Genomic DNA, 12,123 nt, shown 5'->3' on the forward strand with positions numbered 1-12,123 from the left:
GGTAAATTAATGGTTGCAACAGTTCATTGTTTTTGTATGTGGTAACATTGAATTACTTTATTATCTTGTTAAAAAAGGAAAATATTCTCTGTCGTCCATTCATTTCGGTATTGGACTGAATTACCGATCATATCATCGTTACCATTTGTGTAGTCTTACTTGTTGAAAAGTCCTTATTAATCTATGTGTCAAATTATATTTTTCAATCGTTTTCTCACCTGCCATAGCATATGTTATCATTAAAAGACACACTTTATCCGCCGTTTGAAAACTTTGTTTCATGTTATGAACACATAAACGAAACTGGGCCCATTTTATTTATTGTTCAAATCACTATTTGCATGTTTGGTTTGTGGTGTACAAGACCGTCCTAAATAACTATAACTCAAATTTTAATTTGGGATACATTTACAAAGCACATGAATTTACAGCTGCTTTTAATAAGGTCTTTTTCTGTTGTAAATACAAAAATAGCGAATTAAGTTGACCTAAAATGTGAAACATTTTTAGTGGATGGTTCCTGCTTGGAAAAGACAGAAATAAATTTCCAGCATCTCGACATATATTGTAGACATTATTTCCAGATATCCTATCTAAGATTTATCAACAAAATGTGCTGGTCGCTACATTTGTTTACACTGTATTTGAATATTGCCTTCTATATAACATATGAAATTGTCCCTTATAGGCTCTAACCTAAAGATTGTCATGAAATTATCTGATCTAATCTATCACTCAGAAGGTATCAAAGATGCAGTTAGCAATTACAGTTAAGATTCCTTTTCAGGATTGATCGCCTACTTCACATTTATGATAAGAAGTATATATCGTTGTACTTGATGTTTTGTTTTCTGAAAGTAATAGATAACATGGCATGTTGTCCTGTTCCTTGTTGCAATGCAATTCAGAAAATTCGCTAGCTTATTCTTCCCGAGAGAACAACACATGGAGGTTAGGAGAAAAATGACAATACGAAGTGGTCATCCCATTTTCTTTGAGTTAACTTTTTTTTTCAATAATCATAAACTGAAGATGAAAATAATAATGTGCATTTTGAGAGAAATAGTTATTCTCTTTACTAACATTTCCAATTGATAATTTGTGTCTGATAATTTAGCAAAAACTGACGGTTATGTGATGAGAAGTATATGATTTTGGCAGTGAAAATTTGTTGTTAAAACACACCGGCAGATCTTACTGAAAAACAATATACGTAGCTTTGTTCGTTAAATGAAATTATTTTCAGTTCAACATTCAACTTATATTGATCTTTAGATATGTTTAGATATGTATGTTCCTACTGAGGATATTTTCTATGGTATATATATATATATATATATATATATATATATATATATATATATATATATATATATATATATAAGCAAATTGATTATATTACAAATTTTCTCCAACAATAAGGAGTGTACCTTGGCCCAGTTGAGGATGAACTATTCAATGGGCGACGTTACTAGCAATGCGTGTTAGATACGGCTTCAACCACTTGGGACACTCGAAGCTGTTTGGCTATATTAGAATTATCCAAAAAAATATATTTTTATCGTAATGAATGGAAGCACGCGATTAGGGATTTATGATAAACTCATTGCACCGTTTCTGGTAAATATAGGTGTGTTTGTGTGTGTGTGTGTGTGTGTGTGTGTGTAGGACGAAAGACAAAAAAAGTACGGATCCATGAAATGATAATGTTGTATGTAATTTCCAGGTTCCTTGGATGGGCTACTGGATAAAAAGCTATCTGCAGATTTGTCGTTCGGTACGGTAATGGTTCCATCAATTTATTGTTCTGGTTTGTGGTAACTTTGAATTACTTTAATATGTTGTTAAAAAATGAAAATATTTTATGTCTTCCATTCATTTCGGGATTGGACTGAAGTACCTATTATATCATCGTTACTATTTGTGTAGTCTTACTTGTTGAAAAGTCCTTGTTAAACTATGTGTCTATTTATATTTTTGATTTCTTTTTCTCACCTGCCATGACATAGATTAATATTGAAAGAGACACTTTATCTGCCGCATGAAAACTATGTTTCAAGTTATGAACTCATAAAGGAAATTCGCCGAGTTTACATATTGTTCAAATCACTATTTGCTTGTTTGATTTGTGGTTTATAATAACGTTCTAAATAGCTCTGCCCCACATTTTAAATTTGGGATACATTTACAAAGCCCATGAATTTACAGCTGCTTTTAATAGGATAAGGTATTTTAAAAAAATACAAATAACGAATTAATTTGACCGTAAAGGTAAAAGTTTATTAGTAGATGGTTCTTGCTTGGAAAAGACAGAAATACATTTCCAGCATCTCGACATACATTGTGGACATTATTTTGAGATATCCTATCTAAGATATATCAACGAAATGTGCTGCGTCGCTACACTTGTTTACACTGTATTTGAATATTGCCTTCTATATAACACAAATGAAATTGTCCGTTATAGGCTCTAACCTAAAGATTGTCATGAAATTTTCTGATCAGGCATGTTGTCCTGTTGCTTGTTGTAAGGAAATTCAGAAAATTCGCTACCTCATTCTTCCCAAGAGAACAATGCATGGAGGTTATGAGATAAATGACAATACGAAGTGGTCATCTCATTTTCTTTGTGTTGACTTTCTTTTGTATAAACATAAAATGAAGATGAAAATAATAATGTGCCAGTAGTTAGGAATAGCTATTCTTTTTACTAACTTTCCCAACTGATATTTTTTGACTGATAATTTAGCAAATAAACGGCAGAAATTAACGGGTTATGTGCTGAGAAGTGTATGTTTTTGGCAGTGAAAATTTGTTGTTAAAACACACCGGCAGATCTTACTGAAAAACAATATACGTAGCATTTTTCTTTAAAAAATAATTTTCAGTTCAATATTCAACTTATATTGATCTTTGGATAGGTTTTAGATGCTCATACTGAGGATATCATCGCTGGTATATATATATATATATATATATATATATATATATATATATATATATATATATATATATATATATATATATATATACAATTGAAATATGTCACAAATGAACTCCAACAATATGGAGTTTACCTTGGCCCAGTTGAGGATGAACTATTCTTTGGGCGCCGTTAATAGCAACGCGTATTAGATGCCGGCTTCTACCACTTGGCATACTAGAAGCTGTTTGGCTATATTTGAATTATCCAAAAGAAATATATTTTTATCGTCATGAACGGAAACATGCCATTTGGTATTTATGATAAACTTATTGCTCTGTTTCTGGTAAATATCGGTGTGTGTGTGTGTGTGTGTAGACGAAAGACGATTGAAAGTCTGATCCATGAAATGATAATATTCTATGTAATATCCAGGTTCCTTGGATGGGCTACTGGATAAAATGCACTCTGCAGATTTGTCGTCGGGTACGTTAATGGTTGCATCAGTTTATTATTTTATTATATGTGCTGGGAAATGCATGTTTTTGCAATGAAAATTTGTTGTTAAAAAACATCGGCAAATCTTATTGAACTACTATAAACGTAGCATTTTTCCTTTTAAATAAATAATGTTCAGTTCAACATTCAACTTATATTGATCTTTAGAAAGATATTAAGATGTATGTTCCTAGTGAGGATGTAATCGCTGGTGTATATATATATATATATATATATATATATATATATATATATATATATATATATATATATATATATATATATATATATATATATATATATATATATATCAAAGCGATTAAATCATGTTACAATTGGCTATATCTGAATTATCCAAAAGAAATATATTTTTATTTTCATGAACGGAAACATGCCATTTGGTATTTATGATAAACTTATTGCTCTGTTTCTGGTAAATATCGGTGTGTGTGTGTGTGTGTGTGTGTGTGTGTGTGTGTGGTGGACGAAAGACGATAGATAGTCAGATCCATTAAATGATAATGTTTTATGTAATATCCAGGTTCCTTGGATGGGCTACTGAATTTAAAGCACTCTGCAGATTTGTCGTCGGGTACGTTAATGGTTGCATCAGTTTATTATTTTGATTTGTGGTTATTTTGAATTACTTTAATACGTTGTTAAAAAAGGAAAATATTCTCTTTCGTCCATTCATTTTGGGATTGGACTGAAGTACCTATCATATCATTGTTACTATTAATGTAGTCTTACTTGTTGAAAAGTCCTTGTTAAACTAATTTTCTATTTACAATTTTGATATCTTTTTCTCACCTGCCATGGCATAGTTTAACATTAAAAGAGACACTTTATCTGCCGTATGAAAACTATGTTTCATGTTATGAACACATCAAGGAAATTCGCCCAGTTTACATATTGTTCAAATCACTATTTGCATGTTTGGTTTGTGGTTTATAATAACACTCTAAATAACTCTTTCCCAAATTTTTAATTTGGAATACATTTACAAAGCACACGAATTTACAGCTGCTTTTAATAGGATAAGTCCTTTTCATAAAAAATACAAATAACGAATTAATTTGATCTAAAATGTAAAAGATTATTAGTAGATGGTTCTTGCTTGGAAAAGACAGAAGTAAATGTCCAGCATCTCAACATACATTGGAGATAATATTTCCAGATATCATATCTAAGATTAATCAACTAAATATGCTTCGTCGCTATATTTGTTTACACTGTATTTGAATATAGCCTTCTATATAACATATGAACTTGTCCCTTTTAGGCTCTAACCTAAATATTGTCATGAAAATATCTGATCTAATCTATCACTCATAAGGTATCAAAGATGCAATTAACAATTACAGTTAAATTCCTTTTCAGGATTGATCGCCTACTTCACATTTATGATAAGGAGTACATATCGTTGTACTTGATCTTTTGTTTTCTAAAAGTAATAGAGATTATGGCACGTTGTCCTGGTGCTTGTTGTAAGGCAATTCAGAAAATTCGCTCCCTTATTCTTCCCCAGAGAACAATGCATGGAGGTTATGAGAAAATGACAATACGAAGTGGTCAATCCATTTTCTTCGACATGACTTTTTTTGTATAAACATAAATTGAAGATGAAAATAAAACAATGTGCCTGTAGAGAGGAATAGCTATTCTCTTGACTAACTTTCCCAGCTGATAAATTTTGACTGATAATTTAGCAAATATGGTAGAAATTAACGGGTTATGTGCTGAGAAATGTATGCTTTTGCATTGAAAATTTGTTGTTAAAAAACACCGGCAAATCTTACTGAACTACTATATACGTTGTATTTTTCCTTTTAAATAAATACTTTTCAGTTCAACATTTAACTTATATTGATCTTTAGATAGGTTTTAAGATGTTTGTTCCTAGTGAGGATGTTATCGCTGGTATATATATATATATATATATATATATATATATATATATATATATATATATATATATATATATATATATATATATAAGCAATTGAAATATGTTGCAATTGGCTATATTTGAATTATCCAAAATAAATATATTTTTATCGTCATGAAAGGAAACATGCCATTTGGGGTTTATGAGAAACGTATTGCTCTGTTTCTGGTAAATATGTGTGTGTGTGTGTGTGTGTGTGTGGTGGACGAAATACGATAGATAGTCGGATCCATGAAATGATAATATTCTATGTAATATCCAGGTTCCTTGGATGGGCTACTGGATAAAAAGCACTCTGCAGATTTGTCGTCAGGTACGTTAATGGTTGCAACAGTTTATTGTTTTGATTTGTGGTAACTTTGAGTTATTTTAATTATGTTGTTAAAAAAGTTAAATATTCTCTGTCGTCCATTCATTTCGGGATTGGACTGAAGTACCTATCATTCACATTTATGATAGGAATTACATATCGTTGTACTTGAAGTTTTGTTTTCTGAAAGTAATAGAGATTATGGCACGTTGTCCTGGTGCTTGTTCTAAGGCAATTCAGAAAATTCGCTACCTCATTCTTCCCGAGAGAACAATGCATGGAGATTATGAGAAAAATGACAATACGAAGTGGTCAATCCATTTTCTTTGAGTTGACTTTCTTTTGTATAAACATAAATTGAAGATGAAAATGAAATAATGTGCCTGTAGAGAGGAACAGCTATTCTCTTGACTAACTTTCCCAGCTGATAATTTTTGACTGATAATTTAGCAAATAAGTGGTAGAAATTAACGGGTTACACTGGTCAACAGTGAAATCATTACTGACTTGAAAAGGCCCTAATCTGTAGTATTTTGGTGTGCCGAACACGAATATAACCGTGAAAAATTTGTATTGGCTCTCGTTTTGAAGATATTCATATACCTCATTTTCTATGTTTCACTGTGTAAATTTCTCCAGTAGGACTGCAGCAACATCCGGAATAATGATGTAACATTGCATAATACCATCATGCTCACATCATCCACAGTTGATTGCATCATTTTCTGATGCAATGCAATACTAATGCCATGCGGCTGCTGAAGTAAGTTGACGTCAGCAGTGTACTATACATGTGTAGGCCTATTATACTAATGCCAGGCAGCTGTTGAAGCTGACGTAAGCAGTGTACTATATAAAGCCCAATCAGATAGGTTCAGCATTTAAAATATTTTAGACGTTGTGCGAGACAGTTCAAGCTACTGTTACATAAAACTTATTATTTTATCCATTTACGTACAATAAAGAACAGTAATGCCTCGAAAGTGTGTTAATACCGCGGACAATTTTTGCTATATTTGTGGGGAAGTGACATTTGCCAACCAGAAGAAAAGTATCAATTCTCAAGTGAAGAAGGCATATCATCTTTACTTCGGATGCAAGGTTGGTGACCAAGACAAGCCTTGGGCTCCGCATATATGCTGTGCTACATGTACAACACAGCTTTCACAGTGGTTGAATTGCAAAAGGTCATCAATGCCGTTTGCAGTCCCAATGGTGTGGAGAGAGCCAAGCAACCACCTAAATGACTGTTACTTCTGCTTGGTTCCTCCTCTTTCCGGCGGAATAACGAAGCGAAAGAAGTCGAGAATAGTCTACCCAAACATTCCGTCTGCATTGAGACCAGTTCCACATGGTGAGGGACTTCCTATTCCAGAACCTCCAGCAGAATATTCTCTTGATTCATCTGACGAAGACAAAGGTGAGTCGACCTGTTCTTCTCCTGGTCCATCAGCATGCAGTGATCCAGATTTTCACTGTGGTGCATCATCAACCCCACACAGAATAACACAGGAAGAACTAAATGACCTGATTCGTGATTTGGACTTATCAAAGAACAAGGCAGAATTGCTAGGATCAAGACTCCAACAATGGAATCTTCTAGAAGAAGATGTCACAATTACTGCATATCGAAAGCGCCACCAGCAATTGGAGCCTTTCTTCAGAAAGGAAAGTAATCTGATATTCTGTTTCGATATTGAGGGCCTCATGAATGCTTTAAAAATCACTCATGACCCACAAGAATGGAGACTATTTGTGGACTCTTCGAAACTGAGTCTCAAGGCTGTGCTTTTGCACAATGGAAACATTCTTCCATCTATTCCAGTAGCGTATGCTGTCCACATGAAAGAGACATACGATAACTTAAGGCAGCTACTGAATTCCATTGAGTATAACAAGTACAGCTGGCACCTCTGTGGTGATTTGAAGGTAGTTGCCCTTTTAATGGGACTGCAGCAAGGATATACAAAATACATGTGTTTCTTATGCGAGTGGGATAGCCGAGCAAGGGAAATGCACTACATGAGGAAGGAATGGACTCACAGGCAGAATGTAGCCATTGGAGAGAAGAATATCCAACACCCAGCTCTGGTTGAGGCTCAGAAAATCTTGCTACCACCCCTTCACATCAAACTAGGTTTGATGAAGAACTTCGTGAAAGCCATTGACCGGACTTTGCCAGCATTCCGATACCTGCATGAAAAATTCCCTCAACTCAGCGAAGCAAAGATTAAAGAGGGAGTTTTTGTGGGTCCTCAGATTCGAGAGCTTTTCAAAGATGACCGGTTCAACAACTTGCTGGAAGGTGACGCGAAACAAGCATGGAATGCTTTTCGCCTAGTTTCTACAAACTTCCTCGGAAATGTTAGGGCAGAAAACTATAAGGAACTAGTAGAAGACATGTTGATGAAGTATAAGAAACTTGGCTGCAATATGTCTCTAAAGATTCACTTCCTTCATTCCCATTTGGATTTCTTTCCTAGCAACTGTGGGATTGTTAGTGATGAACACGGCGAACGTTTTCATCAAGATATCGCAACAATGGAACAAAGATACCAGGGAAAATGGTCCACTACAATGCTGGCTGACTACTGCTGGACACTCCTCAGAGATGCTCCCGAACAGCTGTACAAGAGACAGGCGAAGAAATCTAAGATGTAGTCAATGACTTGATTTTTTATAGGTAGGCTATTACAGTTGACCTTTTACTATTGGAATGCATTTCGTTATGTAAACATTAATTTCTTGCAGATTACAAAAAAACTAGAGCCAATTTTGCAATTTGACTGTCATATTCGTGTTCAGCACATAAAAATTGATAAGAATTGACTAATTTTATTTCAGTAACATGACTTTTGTAAAAATTTGTTGTCCAGTGTTATTTGCTGAGAAATGTATGTTTTTGCATTGAAAATTTGTTGTTAAAAAACACCGGCAAATCTTACTGAACTACTATATACGTTGTATTTTTCTTTTTAAATAAATACTTTTCAGTTCAACATTCAACTCATATTGATCTTTAGATAGGTTTTAAGATGTTTGTTCCTACTGAGGATGTTATCGCTGGTTATATATATATATATATATATATATATATATATATATATATATATATATATATATATATATATATATATATATATATATATATATATTTATATATAAGCAATTGAAATATGTTGCAATTGGCTATATTTGAATTATCCAAAATAAATATATTTTTATCGTCATGAAAGGAAACATGCCATTTGGGGTTTATGAGAAACGTATTGCTATGTTTCTGGTAAATATCGGTGTGTGTGTGTGTGTGTGTGTGGTGGACGAAAGACGATAGATAGTCGGATCCATGAAATGATAATATTCTATGTAATATCCAGGTTCCTTGGACGGGCTACTGGATAAAAAGCACTCTGCAGATTTGTCGTCAGGTACGTTAATGGTTGCAACAGTTTATTGTTTTGATTTGTGGTAACTTTGAGTTATTTTAATTATGTTGTTAAAAAAGTTAAATATTCTCTGTCGTCCATTCATTTCGGGATTGGACTGAAGTACCTATCATTCACATTTATGATAGGAATTACATATCGTTGTACTTGAAGTTTTGTTTTCTGAAAGTAATAGAGATTATGGCACGTTGTCCTGGTGCTTGTTCTAAGGCAATTCAGAAAATTCGCTACCTCATTCTTCCCGAGAGAACAATGCATGGAGATTATGAGAAAAATGACAATACGAAGTGGTCAATCCATTTTCTTTGAGTTGACTTTCTTTTGTATAAACATAAATTGAAGATGAAAATGAAATAATGTGCCTGTAGAGAGGAACAGCTATTCTCTTGACTAACTTTCCCAGCTGATAATTTTTGACTGATAATTTAGCAAATAAGTGGTAGAAATTAACGGGTTATTTGCTGAGAAATGTATGTTTTTGCATTGAAAATTTGTTGTTAAAAAACACCGGCAAATCTTACTGAACTACTATATACGTTGTATTTTTCCTTTTAAATAAATACTTTTCAGTTCAACATTCAACTCAAATTGATCTTTAGATAGGTTTTAAGATGTTTGTTCCTACTGAGGATGTTATCGCTGGTTATATATATATATACACAAGCAATTGAAATATGTTGCAATTGGCTATATTTGAATTATCCAAAATAAATATATTTTTATCGTCATGAAAGGAAACATTTCATTTGGGGTTTATGAGAAACATATTGCTCTGTTTCTGGTAAATATCGGTGCGTGTGTGTGTGTGGACGAAAGACGATAGATAGTCGGATCCATGAAATGATAATATTCTATGTAATATCCAGGTTCCTTGGATGGACTACTGGATAAAAAACACTCTGCAGATTTGTCGTCGGGTACGTTAATGGTTGCAACAGTTTATTGTTTTGATTTGTGGTAACTTTGAATTATTTTAATTATGTTGTTAAAAAAGTTAAATATTCTCTGTCGTCCATTCATTTTGGGATTGGACTGAAGTACCTATCATTCACATTTATGATATCGTTGTACTTGATGTTTTGTTTTCGGAAAGTAATAGATAACATGGCACGTTGTCCTGCTGCTTGTTTTAAGACCATTCAGAAAATTCGCTATCTCCTTCTGCCCGACAGAATAATGCATGGAGGTTAAGAGAAAAATGACAATACGAAGTGGTCAATCCATTTTCTTTGAGTTGACTTTCTTTTGTATAAACATAAATTGAAGATGAAAATGAAATAATGTGCCTGTAGAGAGGAACAGCTATTCTCTTGACTAACTTTCCCAGCTGATAATTTTTGACTGATAATTTAGCAAATAAGTGGTAGAAATTAACGGGTTATTTGCTGAGAAATGTATGTTTTTGCATTGAAAATTTGTTGTTAAAAAACACCGGCAAATCTTACTGAACTACTATATACGTTGTATTTTTCTTTTTAAATAAATACTTTTCAGTTCAACATTCAACTCATATTGATCTTTAGATAGGTTTTAAGATGTTTGTTCCTACTGAGGATGTTATCGCTGGTTATATATATATATATATATATATATATATATATATATATATATATATATATATATATATATATATATATATATATATATATATAAGCAATTGAAATATGTTGCAATTGGCTATATTTGAATTATCCAAAATAAATATATTTTTATCGTCATGAAAGGAAACATGCCATTTGGGGTTTATGAGAAACGTATTGCTCTGTTTCTGGTAAATATCGGTGTGTGTGTGTGTGTGTGTGTGTGTGTGTGTGTGGTGGACGAAAGACGATAGATAGTCGGATCCATGAAATGATAATATTCTATGTAATATCCAGGTTCCTTGGACGGGCTACTGGATAAAAAGCACTCTGCAGATTTGTCGTCAGGTACGTTAATGGTTGCAACAGTTTATTGTTTTGATTTGTGGTAACTTTGAGTTATTTTAATTATGTTGTTAAAAAAGTTAAATATTCTCTGTCGTCCATTCATTTCGGGATTGGACTGAAGTACCTATCATTCACATTTATGATAGGAATTACATATCGTTGTACTTGAAGTTTTGTTTTCTGAAAGTAATAGAGATTATGGCACGTTGTCCTGGTGCTTGTTCTAAGGCAATTCAGAAAATTCGCTACCTCATTCTTCCCGAGAGAACAATGCATGGAGATTATGAGAAAAATGACAATACGAAGTGGTCAATCCATTTTCTTTGAGTTGACTTTCTTTTGTATAAACATAAATTGAAGATGAAAATGAAATAATGTGCCTGTAGAGAGGAACAGCTATTCTCTTGACTAACTTTCCCAGCTGATAATTTTTGACTGATAATTTAGCAAATAAGTGGTAGAAATTAACGGGTTATTTGCTGAGAAATGTATGTTTTTGCATTGAAAATTTGTTGTTAAAAAACACCGGCAAATCTTACTGAACTACTATATACGTTGTAGTTTTCCTTTTAAATAAATACTTTTCAGTTCAACATTCAACTCATATTGATCTTTAGATAGGTTTTAAGATGTTTGTTCCTACTGAGGATGTTATCGCTGGTTATATATATATATATATATATATATACACAAGCAATTGAAATATGTTGCAATTGGCTATATTTGAATTATCCAAAATAAATATATTTTTATCGTCATGAAAGGAAACATTTCATTTGGGGTTTATGAGAAACATATTGCTCTGTTTCTGGTAAATATCGGTGCGTGTGTGTGTGTGGACGAAAGACGATAGATAGTCGGATCCATGAAATGATAATATTCTATGTAATATCCAGGTTCCTTGGATGGGCTACTGGATAAAAAACACTCTGCAGATTTGTCGTCGGGTACGTTAATGGTTGCAACAGTTTATTGTTTTGATTTGTGGTAACTTTGAATTATTTTAATTATGTTGTTAAAAAAGTTAAATATTCTCTGTCGTCCATTCATTTTGGGATTGGACTGAAGTA

The 12,123-nt window shown here is 32.8% G+C and overlaps 1 protein-coding gene across 1 annotated transcript in view; it reads left to right on the forward strand.

The window, feature by feature from the left end:
• LOC149786215 (uncharacterized) overlaps positions 1–12,123 on the forward strand; it is a 56,420-nt gene that overhangs the window by 37,082 nt on the left and 7,215 nt on the right. The window contains exons 16-23 of the mRNA XM_089976593.1: positions 1,727–1,777; positions 3,359–3,409; positions 3,963–4,013; positions 5,632–5,682; positions 9,057–9,107; positions 9,992–10,042; positions 11,003–11,053; positions 11,950–12,000. Of these exons, the coding sequence (XP_089832719.1) occupies positions 1,727–1,777; positions 3,359–3,409; positions 3,963–4,013; positions 5,632–5,682; positions 9,057–9,107; positions 9,992–10,042; positions 11,003–11,053; positions 11,950–12,000 (408 nt within the window). The remainder of the gene's footprint in view (positions 1–1,726; positions 1,778–3,358; positions 3,410–3,962; positions 4,014–5,631; positions 5,683–9,056; positions 9,108–9,991; positions 10,043–11,002; positions 11,054–11,949; positions 12,001–12,123) is intronic.

The sequence above is a fragment of the Sinohyriopsis cumingii genome, chromosome 12 (genome assembly GCF_028554795.1).
Source record: "Sinohyriopsis cumingii isolate HCF-2022 chromosome 12, ASM2855479v2, whole genome shotgun sequence".
Classification (NCBI taxonomy): domain Eukaryota; kingdom Metazoa; phylum Mollusca; class Bivalvia; order Unionida; family Unionidae; genus Sinohyriopsis; species Sinohyriopsis cumingii.